Here is a 14,939-nt window from a genome sequence, read left to right as displayed (position 1 = left end):
GAGGAGGGCAGAGAACTGAGGATCGCTGGAGAAGTTCCTATCCTGCAAGTCATCTGTCTTCAGGGAAGAAGTGCCAACACACTGAGTCACATAAGCTCAGTCCTGCTCCTCTACGCACTTGTAGTTTTTCTTGTCTTCACCCTTCTGGGGCTAAAGAGCATGGCTTCCAACTAAACTTTATGAAGAATGAGCTTGCTAAAGTTCCATTGAGGAAGATAACAACAAGCGATAAAGAAAAGGTGGGGGTGGAGGATGAAATTCTGATTAACTCTTTACTTCAACCATATATGCAACAATATAGACTGCTAAAATATACAAAGTAATAGATTAGCAAAAATACATGGCACGGTGTATTGAACCTGGGTCCTTATGATTCCCAAGCAAGTGCTTAGATCACTGAGCTACCTCCCCAGACCTCATTAAATTCTTAAAGGAGCACAAACATTTAGACTCTCTTTTGTGTCCTTAAAGTGTCAGAGTTCCAAGAAGACATGAAAACAGTGCTCTCACCCACATATCTTTCCAAGAATAAATGGAAGCTCAGAAGTCATCATCAGTATCCCAAGGTCAGTCAGAGGATGAATAGTGAATACGTAAAAGTAATATTTTCAAATCTTTCATTCTTTTCATTCTTTTTGAATTGTACAAAAAAAGTCCTCATCTGTTGTGGCGGACCATCTGAGCAGCTCTCCTTGAAAAAAGAGCGATTGTCTCCGTTTTGGCTGAATCTGACCCTATTTCCTTCTGTTGATATGTACAGAGCTGGCTAGGACTTCTCTTTATCCTTTCAATTGGCCTTAAGCAATGTATATTGGTCTAGGTGAGGTGCTGGTGGTAATATTTGAAAATGGTATGCGTGCTTCCCTGATAACCCACACCTGCTGCTCTCCAATATGAGCCAGTTCAAGACCGGACGAAGAGGCAGTGCTCTGTGCTGTTGGCTGGGATCGAGCCTCGAGATAGAGGCTATGACCTCCTGGGGTTTGAAAGATTACACAACAGAGCTGAAGCACCAGACCCCAAAAAACATTAGATACTATCTGAATAGCATAATTCAAATTACTTTCTCTGTATATCCTCTCTGCATATGGCAGAGGTAAATGCAGGCCACCCACCTAGCCCAGCTCACAGTACTCACCTACTTCCCACAATTCTTTTCCTCAAGCCACTCCCCCTTCTCTGCTGAATAAAACCCAGGTGTGGCCCTGGGTCACTCTCTTTGTTCCAGAAAGCCATCTTTACTGTTGGACTTAGGGCCCTTTGGCTCCCCAATATTTGTAAACATTTTTAGTGTCTTTACTTTTGCTGTGGGTTGCACTGGGAGTGGTAGATTGGAATTAACTCAGTGGGATTCCAATAACGTATCTTTGGGATTACAAATATTGACTTCTTGGATGGAGATGAGAACCTGGAGGGGAATCCTACAATTAACTTGTCAAGTCACAAATTAATGAATATACTTAAATATATTGAATGCAAAGAAGAGAAGAGGGAGTCTTAGGATTCTTTGTGACATCTCACATGGCCCTCCCATTCTAACTTCTATTCCCCATGATGTCTTCTACTTACATCCCATGTGATGGCAGGTTGTGCAGGTTCCAACAACCCAGGTACTGTTCTCTCATCACCTATTTCCTTGTCTTCTGTTTCATCTTCTAGGACCCAGAACTCAAAGATCTAGGGTGGGAAGAAATGTGTATGGTTTGGAAACACCACAGAGTCAGTTTGGGTACAAGAGCGTGATACCAAGAAGTAGCTCTCCCTTTGAAGGAAACAGTTTGGGGGAAGGCTTTCAGATCCCACAAGCAAACATTGGAGGAGCTCTAGGGCTGTATAACCTGGCTAAGGAAACCATATGCAGAGCTAGAACAGATGAAACCAATTCAGATGGAAAAGGAGGAAGTTCTTGATGAGGCTGGCTTTGCCAAAGTGCTCAGGGCAGGGCATTTCAGAGGAGAAAGTAACTCTAGGTTGGAGATGAGAAGATAACAAGGAAAAGCCCAGTGTCTTGTTGTTGCCTAAACAATCAGGAAAGGTGCAATTCCTTCTCTGCTTTACCTGACTGTATTCCTGGACTGCAGTGGCAATGAATGGGAGAGCCGGTGCAATCAGGGAGCCAGAGCAGTAAGGAATCCTCTGCTATACAAGAAACAAGCACAAATGTGGGGAGCATAAAACCCCTTAGTTTCTTGGATATTTTCTGACAGCCCCCCCCCCAATAGGTAGAAAGACAGGAGAAGGTGTGTTGTACTCTGAGGACTACAGCTGCGTAAGGGCCAGAAGGCTAACTCCATCCCATGGCCATTAGGGAGAGCACATTTTCTCAGACAAGCTTGTGCGACTCTGGTCACACCTGGGCTGTCTGGGGACCCTGAGCTGTGATGAAATGCCAAGCGCAGCCAGCTCTGCAGCTTTCCCCGCCCTGCCCAGGATATTCTTATTTGCATGCCTCCAGAGCACAGCTCTGAAAACTGCTTAATAAGCCAGTCATGCTTAGTGCAGGCGTCAGTTCCAGAGGAGACACAGCAGGAACATGAGGGCTCTTGCTCAGCTTCTAGGGCTCCTGCTGCTCTGCTTCCCAGGTAACGAGGGGCATCACAGGGACTTTGCTCAGCCTGGTGTGATCAGTGCAGCCTGACCCTCAGGGAAGTCCCAGGTGACATGATTGTGTGGTCATGTGTGTGTTTGTCCTGAAGTTCAGGTGCCAGATGTGCCATTGTGATGACCCAGTCTCCACCCACCCTGTCTGCATCTCTGCAAGGCAGCATGACCATCAACTGCAGAGCTAGTCAGAGCGTCAACAAATACGTAGCCTGGTATCAACAAAAACCAGGGCAAGCTCCTCAGTCCCTCATCTACTGTGCAACCAACCTGCAGCCTGGGGTCTCCTCGAGGTGCAGCGGCAGGGGATCAGGGCAAGACTACACTCTCACCATCAGCAGCCTGCAGCCTGAAGACGCTGCGACTTATTACTGTCAGCAGCACGATAAGCTCCCGCCCACAGTGATACACACCATGACATAAACCTCTTGGGGAAGCAGAAGTGTGGGGCTGGGCTGCCCAGCTGTTCCTCTGCCATCTCTGTCTGCATGAGCATTTCTCAGATGCAAGAAGCCTACGCCTGAGGTATTTATGGGCGGATCACAAAATAATTTTTATTGTGTTTTATAATTTTTTTATTCTCTTGAAAATAAAACAAAAAATAATGTGGTTCAGAGTGTGTTGTTGATGGAGGCCACACGGACAGGGCAGGAGTCGCCACTGCAGGCACCATTGTCCCTCTGCGGTCTTTGATGCCGGACTCGCTATACAGGGCACCACCAGCAGCAGTCCTGAGCACGGGAGCTCTTCTAGCCTGAGATTCTGGGGCTTTCACAGCAGAGGTGCAAGGAAGACTGCGACAGGAAAGACGCGGCCGTGCTCACATCTAAGGCCGGAGCGCCCGGCCTGCTCCCAATGTCTACTGCTTTGTGCTGCTGGGCTGCTCCGGATGCTGAGCTGTTTGCCAAAGTTGGACGCTGGAGCTCTCCGTGGAACTGACAACCTATATATTAAATGTGTTGAGGTGACTCACTTTTTATAATTCCTGCCTAACTGATCAGGATTTGTCCCCAATAAATTGATCAATTTCCTGGAAAAAATCATTTGAGTTTCCTATAGAATCAAATCTAGTAATTCATGAAATTTGGTACAAAAATGCAGTCAAAGAATTCACCCCAACTGAAAACCCTATAAGCTGCTATGTCACAAATCTTCCAATAGGGGGCAAACAAACCTCATGATAAACGTAGGACAGAGCCTTGATCTTGGAGACACTGGAGAACTGAAGCACACTGTCCCCTGATTAACAGAGGCCCTAAGACCTGAGAGCTCGACCACCAGTTCTCAACAACTGTATTTCTCCTGGGAATTTGACGAAGGACCGCATCTCCCCCATATGCCATTCCCAGAATATCCACAGTCTGATTCTGTGATCTTCAGTAGCCACACCCTGATACCATGAGCTTCCCTGAAGAGCCTCGGTGTGGAGCCAGCATCTTGGGACAGAAATGGGAAGGATGGGTAGGAGCTCAAGAGTACCAACATTGAGGGCACAGCATGGCCATGTGCACCAAGGATGAGGTGGCCTTGTGAATACAGAGGAGAAAATAGGATGCGCTGAAGTCTCACTCAGTGAGGGGAAGGAGCACCCTGGGTGTGCGCCATACAGGAGGGAGCACACTGGGTGTGCGCCATATAGGAGGGAGCACACTGGGCGTGCGCCATACAGGAGGGTGCAGGAAAGGGGTAGGGGATCACAGATCTGGCCCCTGCCTGCTCCCAGAGGCAACTGCATGGCCCACAGGTGCCACAGTGGATCCTGCCCTCCATGCCGCTCAGGCTGGGCAGTGGGGAGGGGCCAGGCAGCGCTGCACGGGGTTCTCGGTTTGCCAGGTTGTGTACCTGTCTGTGCCCAAGGAAAATTATGATTTGTTAACATATTATTTTGATACTTTGTTATAAGAATGGAACAAACAATTGATGTGTGTATTTGTTTAATTGGTGCTTTATAGCTTTCTAAGCCAAACGAAGCCCCATTTTGATGAGACTGTGGGGTGGGAGAGTTTCTGATTCTGTGCTTGTTCTTCACTTCTCAGGATCAATGTGAAGAGGTCTGAGGACCCCTGGGCCCAGCCCCAGGGTCACACCGTCCCAGATTCTCTGGCTGCTGGCTCTTGGTGGCTCAGTGCCTGTACGGATGAGCACTTTCTCCCTCAGGTCCTTGGCCTCTGGCTCAGGAGGGCAGCTGCTTCCCCCCAAGCCCGGGGCCAGAGCCCCGCATCTCTCTGGGGTGACCTCAGCCGTGGCTTGAGCTCCCTGTTCCAAATCTCAGCCATTCATGGCAGAGCCTGAGATATCTGGGTCCCCTCATTTTCCCAGCCCGCATATTCATACTTTCTGTAGACTTTACTATCATGGTGATAACTAGAAATTAGACATCATGTCATTGTCAGGGCCTGACTTATTTCTACTGGAGTGCATAGCTTTCCGTCGCATCTTTCCTACTCATCTGGTTTGATATGTAAGTAAATCACCATCAAATTAGGCCAAATATTTTTAAACATCCATACAAACACCATTCTTGCTTTTCTTTCGTTTATTGAGCACCAACATTGTCTTGCTGTGAATGATAAAGGCAACAAAAATCTTCTGGAAAAAAAAAAGATGCAAGGATTATAAGGCCCACGTGGTCAGGTGAGAAATGAGAATAAACAGTGGTGAGAGGATGCACAGTTGTGGTGGAAGAGATTGATTCTTCTGAAAAGCAAGAAGATAAAGAAGACTGGGCTGCTTATGAAGATACACGATTCATAGAGACAATGCAGCCTTCTTGTCCACATGAGGTACTAAAGACTGAAAAGCCCATGTGCTGATAAACACACAACATAAAAATCTAGAGACACCATCTTTTCTGCCCTCACCAAACTGTGGCACTAATTCTAAACTTCCCATCATTTTCCCCCATCATTTTTTAAAATGAATTAAGGCACTGCTACAGTTTCATTTGTTTCTAAATTATTGTAAGTTGTTCTAAAAATTCTTAAGAGGGAGAAACTGGCAGGGACTTCAGCCTCCTTGGAAGAGTGCAGATAGCATTGTGTGTTTCAGTGTGCAGGTCTGGTGAGATGAGGCACCAGGAGATGGGTAACATAACTGATAATGTCCTACCTTGGCATGTTTGAGTGTCATGTCAACGTCTACAGAAATTTAAGACATGTCAAGGAATTTATAAATTCTGTTCTCTCCATTGCTTTTTATATTTTTAGCCATGAACGATTCCCATGTTTTCCTTAACTGCTCCCATTTCCAGAGGTCATTACAAAACCATTATAAGGAAAAGGACAAAGTGTGTACAGAATCCTAAAGAAGAAAGCGGACCACTAATTTCACTACTAACTGCACCGATTGTGACTCTGGCCCTCAGGAAGAAGCAGTTACTGCAACAAATCTGGACTGGGCTGGGACCTGGGCCTTCTGGCCTTTTCTGTGTTCCTGAGGCGAACCACCATGCTGAGCCCTGCTCAACCCCATCTGCTTTGCAGGTCCTCAGAGCACAGCCCATGCCCCGAAGCCTTCTCAATAGGCTGCTTACACTCTGTGCACGAGTCAGTCCCAGTTAGGACACAGCATGCAAAACAGGATGACACAGCTCAGCTCCTGAGGCTCCTACTACCTGGCTCTTAGGTAAACAAGGGCAGCGCTGGGAATTACACTCCAGTGGGGCTAGTGGTCCCTGGTTCTTCAAGGAAGGTTTCTTATAACATGATTGATTGTGTGAACTTTTATTTCATGTTTCCCATATCAGGTGTCAGATGTGATATTCAGATAGCCCAGTCTCCATCCTCCCAGTCTCCATGTCTTGGAGACACAGTCATCAATTCTTGAACCAGCCAGCGCATTAGCAATGCATTAAACTGGTATCAGCAGAAACCAGGAAAAGCACCTAACTTCTAATTTCTGGAGTATCCCGTTTGCAATCCAGGGTCCCATTGAGGTTCAGCAGCAGTGGATCTGGATCAGATTTCACTCTCACCATTGGTAACCTGGAGCCTGAAGATGTTGTGATTTATTACTGTCAAGTACCCTCCCACAGTGATACAAGCCACAGAATAAAGCACATAAGGAAGCAGCATCGTGCGCCTGGGCTGCCCCAGCTGCTGGTATGTCCAGTTTCTGTGAAGATTATATAGAAAGAGCCTGGCTTTGAATTCACCAGGAGGTTTTGTTAGAAGTGGCAGAGTCAGTCTCTCTGGACTTCAACCCTGGCAGCTCAGATTGTCAATTCCTTTCTCAATATAAAGGACAGACTGGTTTAAGGTATCATTTGCAACTCTGGTGCAAAAGAGAAGCCATTGAAGACAGCGTAAGTGGGAATTGTTTTAATATAGAGTTGTAATTTAGCCAACAGCTTTGACTGTCCTGGGGAAGTTGGGAAAAGCGAGGCAGAGCACACAGCAGCAAGAAATAGGAAAAAAAAAATAGGGCTGCTAATCATACGATTCTCTGCCCAGTGGAGAGAACCTGAGAGTCATTGCCTGATTCCATCTTCTACCCACAGCCTTTCCCCACAGCAGGCTCCAGTCCTTGCCTCTGGTCATGTATCTGCCCACTGATTTCTGTGAGTGTAAGGCTCTCTTCTGCCTCTAAGATCTCATAGGATTATTTCTATAGAGAAGCTCCACAGCAAAGCATGAAAGGGAAAGTGGTTCTGAGAAATGTGCTTCTGGGATGATGGTGATTATGAGGTAGGCATAAAAGAGAGCCCAGGATGCTCACTAATGTCCCACGTCTCAGATTTCCTCCTGTTAGTGAATGACACCAAACTATATTTGCTTGTGTTTCATAATATTACCTGTGAGTAAGGGACCATATCAGGCAATGCCACTGAGGAATAGATTAAACTGGAAAATAGAGGAAATTAGGAGAAACACTGTATATAGAAACATTTGCGTGAAGTTTCATGTCAACATAGAGCGGGGAAAACTTCCTTGGAAACACAAACCAGGAAAATAAACCAAAAATTAAAAAAAAATTACTTTAATTACTTTATTTTATAAAAATATGTGTTTCCTGGTGAAAATTGTTCCATACCAGCCGTGTGCCCAGCGTCTTGCTCAGCACGTTATGGACACAGAATCACCATTTCATTCGGACCCGCTGTGCGATGGTGGGATTTGAACAAGAACAACAGACCCACAGGTGGGTTAAAACCTGTCTTTTAGTGGTTATTCAATTCAGTTAAAGAGATGTCCCTCTAAGCAATGTCATTTAAAATATTTTTCTATTTAAAGCCACACCTGGAAAACACATTGAGCTTTTTATTCTTTTTTTTTTTTTTTTTTTTTTTTTTTAATTTGTCTCTTTGAGACAAGGTCTTGCTGTGCAGTTCAGGCTGGCCTTGAGGTTACAAAGTGAGGCTGGTCTTGAACTCAAGCCATCCTCCTGCCTCAGCCTCCTCAGTGCTGGGATTACAGGCATGTACCCTTACACCCAGCTTTTCAACTTTTTATTTTATTTTAATTTTGAAGGAAGGAAAGGTTTATTTAGCTCACAGTTACTGGAGGTTCCAGTCCATACTCAGCTGGCTCCAAGGCAGCCTGGCATATAGCAAAAGAGCAACCTTTCCTAGCAGCAGCAAAGAGCAAGAGAGTGAGAGGGAGGGGCAGCAGCAGCTCAAGCAGCTAGCTTCTCTTTCCTCCTTATATTGAAATGCAATACTTGCAACATTCAAAGGCACGAGATAAACATTACCATTCCAAAAGGTACACCCAGCAGGATACCAAGCATTGGGACTAACACAAGGCCAAAATCCAGCAGGGCAAACGTTAAGTCCCACAATTCCATGTGAGTCATCCGAAGCAATCTATGATGAGTTGTGAGCTCCAGAGGCCTTACATGGCTCCGCCCCTACAGCACTCGTGGTGGTTAGCACCCCTGGCTTCTCTCCCAGGCCTGCTCTGCTCCCTCCTTGTAGTTTCCCTTAGATGGTCCACATTCCTGGTTTTTCCAAATTTCTGGGGTTTCCACTGAGTAGGCTTCCCTCTCACAGCTTCACACACTGCCCTCTCAGGGGCACACCGCCTGGCCTCCCAGGCCTTCTTCTGAAATGAAGGTGGAAGCCTTCTTAACCTAAGAACTCCTGCATTGTGCATGGGCCTAAACCCAGCACCACGTGGATGATGCCAAGGTCTGCTGCCAGCTGGAGCAGTAGCCAGGTTTTCCTCTCTCTTGGCTTTAGGGGTCAAGTGCCTGGATCGCTGAGCACTCTGATCCTGATTCTGAGGAATAAGTTCTCCATGCTGGTGCCATTCCAGAACCTGGTGTGGCTGCTGCCACCATTCTGAAACATGGAACTCTGCGGCTTTTAACTTTTTATTCTTAAAGTAAAATTGTATTTGAAAATATTTTTACATATAAGAATTGAAGAACATGATTGCTTTCCATGCTGTATGCAAATACCTTGAGAACTATGTGTAGTTGAGGTTTTTAGAGACTTTAGGAATTGTCAGATTGAATGAATGAATCAATATATTGCGGACCTGTGTAGGAGATTCCTGACCTCAAGCTTCCCAGCACAGCTTTGTTTTCTTTCTTCAGTCCCCATTTTGTCAGGGAATGTGCTTGGGCAGTTCAGCCCGTCTGCTGTGGATCAGATCAAACTCAGTTCACAAATAAGCAGCCTTCCCATGTCTCTAGGGTGGATCCAAACAGATTTGCCTTCCTGAGCCAGCTGATGACTATTACAAGGAACTCCTTGAGCAGAACAGTGAATGCTTAAAGTTAGAAGCACCAAATTTTAACAGAGCTTATTAAAAACTATTATTATTACAAAGCTGACTAAAAATAATACACATGTCCACACATACAAATGCACTGATTTAAAAAAAAACCCGATAGGATAAAAATACTTAGGAATTCAGCCATAAAAAGATATAGAATATTGGAGAAATTTAGAATTTAATTTAACTTATATTTTAAATTATAATAAAGCCAAACAGAATGATTATAATGTCCTTTTCAGACATACATAAGCATCATAAAGTCTTAAAAATATAGTCCATAAATAAAAGAATATGGTCTGGAAAGTTGGCGTATGCCTATAATTCCGGCACTGTAGGAGGCTGAGGCGGGAGGATCATAGGTTCTAGTTCAGACTGAGGAGCTATTAAGACAATATCTAAAAAAAAGGCTGGGATACAGCTCATTGAGAAGTCACTGGGCTCATTTCCCATCACAACAAAATAGGTATATACACAACACATGTGTGTCTATGTGGACAGACAGACAGACACTTATATTTATGCATTCATATTTTTGTTAATTTCTGACTTGTCTTATATAAACATGTGTTTATGTTAAAGGTCATATAACTGCACACACATATACACACAGGTCTGTATGCAATCTTCTTATTCTAGATGGAAAATATACCTCTGTATATTTGCGATCAATATTAGCATATATAAACATATAGTACCTGCTTTGACTGGGAAAATTCTCTTTGTGGTCCTTGTTTCTAAATCACTTCTCAAATGAGAATGCCTGCCTTGAAATATTTCATCAGTCTGATGGAGAGGCACAGGGTTTGGACAGAGTTAATTTGTCTAATCTAGAAAATTAAGATATTTCAGTGTGTAGCAAACCCTTCAAGTGTATAGCAATAAGAAAGCAAAGGGTTTTCTTTCATTGAAAAGAAAATCTGCTTGGTATTTCCATAAGCAATGAACTATCACTCAAATTTTATAGAGATAACATGGAGTAAATAAATCAATATAGAACACAAAACAATCTGATTGGTTAGAAATTAAGTCATGGATGAAACCACTTTGTTTCCCAGATAGTATGAAGAACAACAGGATCTGGTGACAGGGTGTTATCAGAAACTTAGAGAAAGGTATGAAGTTCATTTGTTTTAATATTTAAAAATCAGTCTTTCCTGTCCAAATAGTATCCTAGGATCTAACTTACTTGCTTATCAAGACTTTCCATGTCTTCGTAATTGGGGTTGAATAAGTCTCTTGGTCTCTGACAAATTACAGGCCACAATTATAGGACATAAATGTGCATTCACTCTGGTAATATGTTTATTTAGGTTGTATTTTGGATGACTCATTCCTAACATTTCAATTTGTTCCTGGAAGTCTTGCATCTTGTAGAACAGTGGGACTAGTCAGCAAGTTATCTGCTAGCTGACAGTGTCTCCAGGTAGAGGTTCCAAAGTCCACCTGCATCCTAAAACCTGCAAGTGGCAGCTGCTCTGAAATGATCCTCTGTGTATAGATCATCTAGGTCCATTTCCTTCTGCTATGGGTAAAGAAAGAGACGTGGGGACCTACAGACAGCCTCCATTATTTGGGACATGAACACTTCAGCACTATACACAACTCTGAACAAATTTCAAGGATTGCACCTTACAGTCATTTTGCAAGGAAAGCTAGTGAATGGATGACACTGACTACACATTTCTTCTAATCTTCAAAATATGTTATTTTAATAACTGCCCAGGTATTAACACACAACTCTTTTGTGAAATCATACCTAGAACTGTTTTTGTCTGTCTGTGTTCTTTATCAGTTAAATAGGACTTTGGTCAAATTATACATGTTTAGTTAATGGCATACACAATTTGAAAGAAAAAGAAGGCTTACAATTCTACAAGCTTATTAACTTGATAGTGATATTTTAAAAATGTTTAATTTAATACAGTATCCAAATAGCCCACATTTTTTGCTACACAGGAGTCAGCATACACTTTTCTTTACATATGATATGAGCTGATTTTTTTGACTGCTCTCTTCTGTCTGGCCCTCCTTTTCTGCCTACTACTGAACTTCCTCCCATAACTATCCCTTTCCAGGATAGTCGCTTGCAGCCTGTTTTCTAAGAAGAAGCCACACAAAAACATGAGCCCAAGAGCACTCGCATTCTGTGTCATGATCCAGTGTGAACACTGGGAACTTTCTACCATTCCCCAGATTCTTGGCATCACCTCACGATCTGATGAGTGACATTGTTCAGGAACTGGGTTAGTTCTTCCATAATAATTCCCCAGTGGAATGAGGTTTCTCTCCTTCCTGCTCATGCTTTGGCTCAGAAGCCTTCTGAATTTCTGGGTTTGCATCCGGGCCCCTCAGCACATCTGCAACATGGCTTCCAGCTGACCTTCCACTGCACAAGCTACTGGACACAGGCTACCTCAGCTGCTGCCCTTACCCACATGGTTCCCTGTGCTCTTGGAGGAGAACCTGGTGCTCCTTTAGGAGAACCTAAATGCTGTTCAGTGCTGGTTGCTCTGGAGATGAGGTGGGAAGTCCTGACCCACAGACAGAGGTCTGATCTCTCCACCAGGTCATGTGGTAGAAGAGCTGGGCCAGGATGAACTGAAGTGGTATAGGCTCCAGTCTGTAGGAGGTCATGGGAGCACTGCTCACCAGAGTAAGAGGTTGTAATGGTGTCAGGTATTTTGTACTAGCAATGTGAGAAAAATAACTAAGTCAGAGGTTCCAGCAACATTTCCAATGTTGCCAGATGAACACGGAGGCTGGGTTAATGTGTGATAATCCAAGAGCCTTGGAGGAGTGCTTAGCTTCTAGCAGAGCAGTGTAAGGAGCGATTCTGCAGGTGGCATGACGATTTCCCCTTGAGAAGCACCCAGGGAGCTGGAGACTGTCAACTACTCAACAGTTTATTCTGAGCATCACTTGAACAGTGCGCTTGTTTATGCACCAACTATCCTTCTTTTGGTCTTAATTTTTCCATCTTTCTAAACATTCTTTAAAAACAATGCTGCCATGTGATTTCAGAGGAAGACATGCAAAGCTGCAGGGTTGTAACCAAAGCTTTAGGGACCGAGGGTCTTTCCCCTCTCCCCTCATCAGCTCTGATATTTCTCTTAGGTGAAAATGTATACCTACAACACTTCAGGGGGCTGAGAAATTGCCTATGCTATCTTTACAGGCACAGCACATTAGTTCTGTATTAGCGGGTACAAGTATGAGGGACTAAGTTCACCCCTGGCAAGAAGAGGTCAGCCGTGAGCATGAGGTGCTCCAGCAGGCATTGTGTATCACTCTGCTCCCTGTTCTTTGCAACTCATGGACACACTGACTGCAGCCCGACTTTCTATAAAGGTATCCTAAGCATCATCCAAATTTTGGAAGAAAATCTAATCTCTCAAGTCATCAGAAATCCAGGAGCTCTCCAAAAACCCATTTCCATGCCTGATATTTTGTTTTCACTGGTGTGTAACACGCTATTATTTGAATAACCACAACTAATTCATTCAACCCATTGACAGTGGTTATTTTTTTAGCTAAGGTTCTAATATGTTGAGATATTCACTTCAGGAATTGGAGCATTTTGGGAATATGAGTGCATCTTTGTCATCTTATTGGCTCTTTGGGGCTCAGGTTAAGTTCTGGATTCCACCCAGTATTTTAGAAAATGGAAACTTTCAATGCTTCCCATATGTTTAACTCCACAATTCTAAGTAATGTGGTTACATTTCTATTTCTTATAAGAAACTTATTAGCATGTTATGCCATCTGTATGAAATGATAATATTCTAAATATGAAAAACAAGCATTCAGCTCTACAAACATACCCAGGGATTCCAGTACCTACGTGTTCACGGACACTGAGTTCCCATGCTGGCTTTCACCCTGCATCGTTACAGTTTCAGTTTAAACAATTTTTGATTCTACTAGTAAGACATATTTAAAAATACATATTATATAATTTACTACTTTAAGCAAGGTCTTCTATTAAGTCTTCTACACTGTTTTTATTACTGCAGATGTCAAATATTAAATCATCTAATGACTTTTTTAGAATCCTGCTTCTTGCAGTAAATGTTTCATAATTCAGTTTCATATTGTTGATATAAAATTAACCCTTCCTTTGAGTATTAGTTTTCATCCTATGGAAATACTAGAATATCTCTTATTGAAGGCAGTAAAGTTGAACCAGTTGAAGAATTTTCATTTTATGCTATTTTTCTCAAATGAATTTGTTTTAATTTCACTCTGTTACTCTAACTTCCTTTCCTGTAGTCTACACAAGTTCTTGCATTCACCAGTAGATGGAGAACTAAAGGCTTTAACATTTGCCCAAACACTGGAGACACAGAGACTCATCTCTTCAGGCCTTTCAGGAATAAAGACGAGAGTATTTTTCTTGCCATTTATTTCTAGATATATATTAACTGGAAGTCACAAAATAATGCACAAGAAAGTCTTACACATCCTTGCCTTGATCTCTCCAGTGATGACACCTTGCATAACTGTAGTACAACATGACAACCCAGAAGCTCGTGTTCATCTATTCCCTGGAGTTTATACACTTTCACAACTCACTCAGGCACCCTTTATATCTGTGCTTGCAGCTTACACGTGGTGTGTGGGAGACAGAGGCGATGCTCTTTGCAAATGTTAAAGTACGCACCTTGGTCTTATCAAATTATAGCCAAGATGTTCATCTCTTTCAGCCCCACAGGACTACCTGCTGTTTCTGTTCACACCCTTCAGTACACCACCATTGACCCCAGCAAAACTTCCTGAAGGGTCCCGTACAGTGCTGAGTACCGTTCTGAGACTGGCTTGTTTTCCCTTCGTATAACTTCCTTGCAGTTCATCCAAGTTATTCACAGTTTGCCCCTTTCTATTGCTGAGTCATCAGTGCACCACAATTTTTAACCTTTTTATCTGAGCAACGTGCGAGCAGTATACCAGGTGGAAAAGATAAAACTTCAATGAACTCTTCTTTATATTTCTATGTGAATATATGCATTCCTTCTCTAAAACACATGCCCAAGAATTCTTTTGCTGAAATATTGTGTAATTACACTTTCAATTATCAAAAAAATGGTTACATTTTTGTTTCTAATTGCTGCATCATGTTATAGCTCCATCAACAATGTATGACTAGGCACTTTTCTGGATTTCTTTATAAGCAGTAAATCTTTCATTATGTTTTCCAATGTTAGAGGCTCTGACAGGCGTGTGTACATTTAATATGCCTTTTCTGAAGTTTCATTATATTTAACATTTTTAAAGGTGTTTATGTCTTCTCTAGGCCTTCTTTGGTTAATTGTTTCTTTGTGTACTTACTCTTGTTTGACTTGTGTTATTTTTGGTTTGGGTGGTAAAAATGTGGTGAGTTTTATTACTAGATTTTGAGCATTCTCTAACCATTGTGGTTATGAGTTCTTTGTGGAGTATATGACTTGCATGAAGTGTCAGCTAGTGTAGGACTCATTGCTGCACTCGCTCGCTGAAGCCTGGGTCAGACCCCCAGACGCTGTACTTTTGATGAAGAGCGAACTATGCAGGTTTCCCTTGTGATGCTTTTGATGTAAGGTCAACGAATCATCTAAGTTTATATTTTATGAACAATTTCAT

The 14,939-nt window shown here is 43.1% G+C and overlaps 1 gene segment (V, D, J or C); it reads left to right on the top strand.

Annotated features, from left to right (window-relative positions):
- LOC101582702 overlaps positions 1 to 14,099 on the top strand; it is a 30,160-nt gene extending 16,061 nt beyond the window's left edge. Inside the window, 1 exon segment of the V gene segment in view lies at positions 14,067 to 14,099. Within this exon segment, the coding sequence occupies positions 14,067 to 14,099 (33 nt within the window).
- Positions 14,100 to 14,939: the final 840 nt, after the last annotated feature.

This window comes from Octodon degus, unplaced genomic scaffold, assembly GCF_000260255.1.
Source record: "Octodon degus isolate 3935 unplaced genomic scaffold, OctDeg1.0 scaffold00052, whole genome shotgun sequence".
Taxonomy (NCBI): Eukaryota; Metazoa; Chordata; class Mammalia; order Rodentia; family Octodontidae; genus Octodon; species Octodon degus.
The sequence above is the reverse complement of the archived record's forward strand: the minus strand, read 5'-3'. Positions and strand labels throughout refer to the sequence as shown.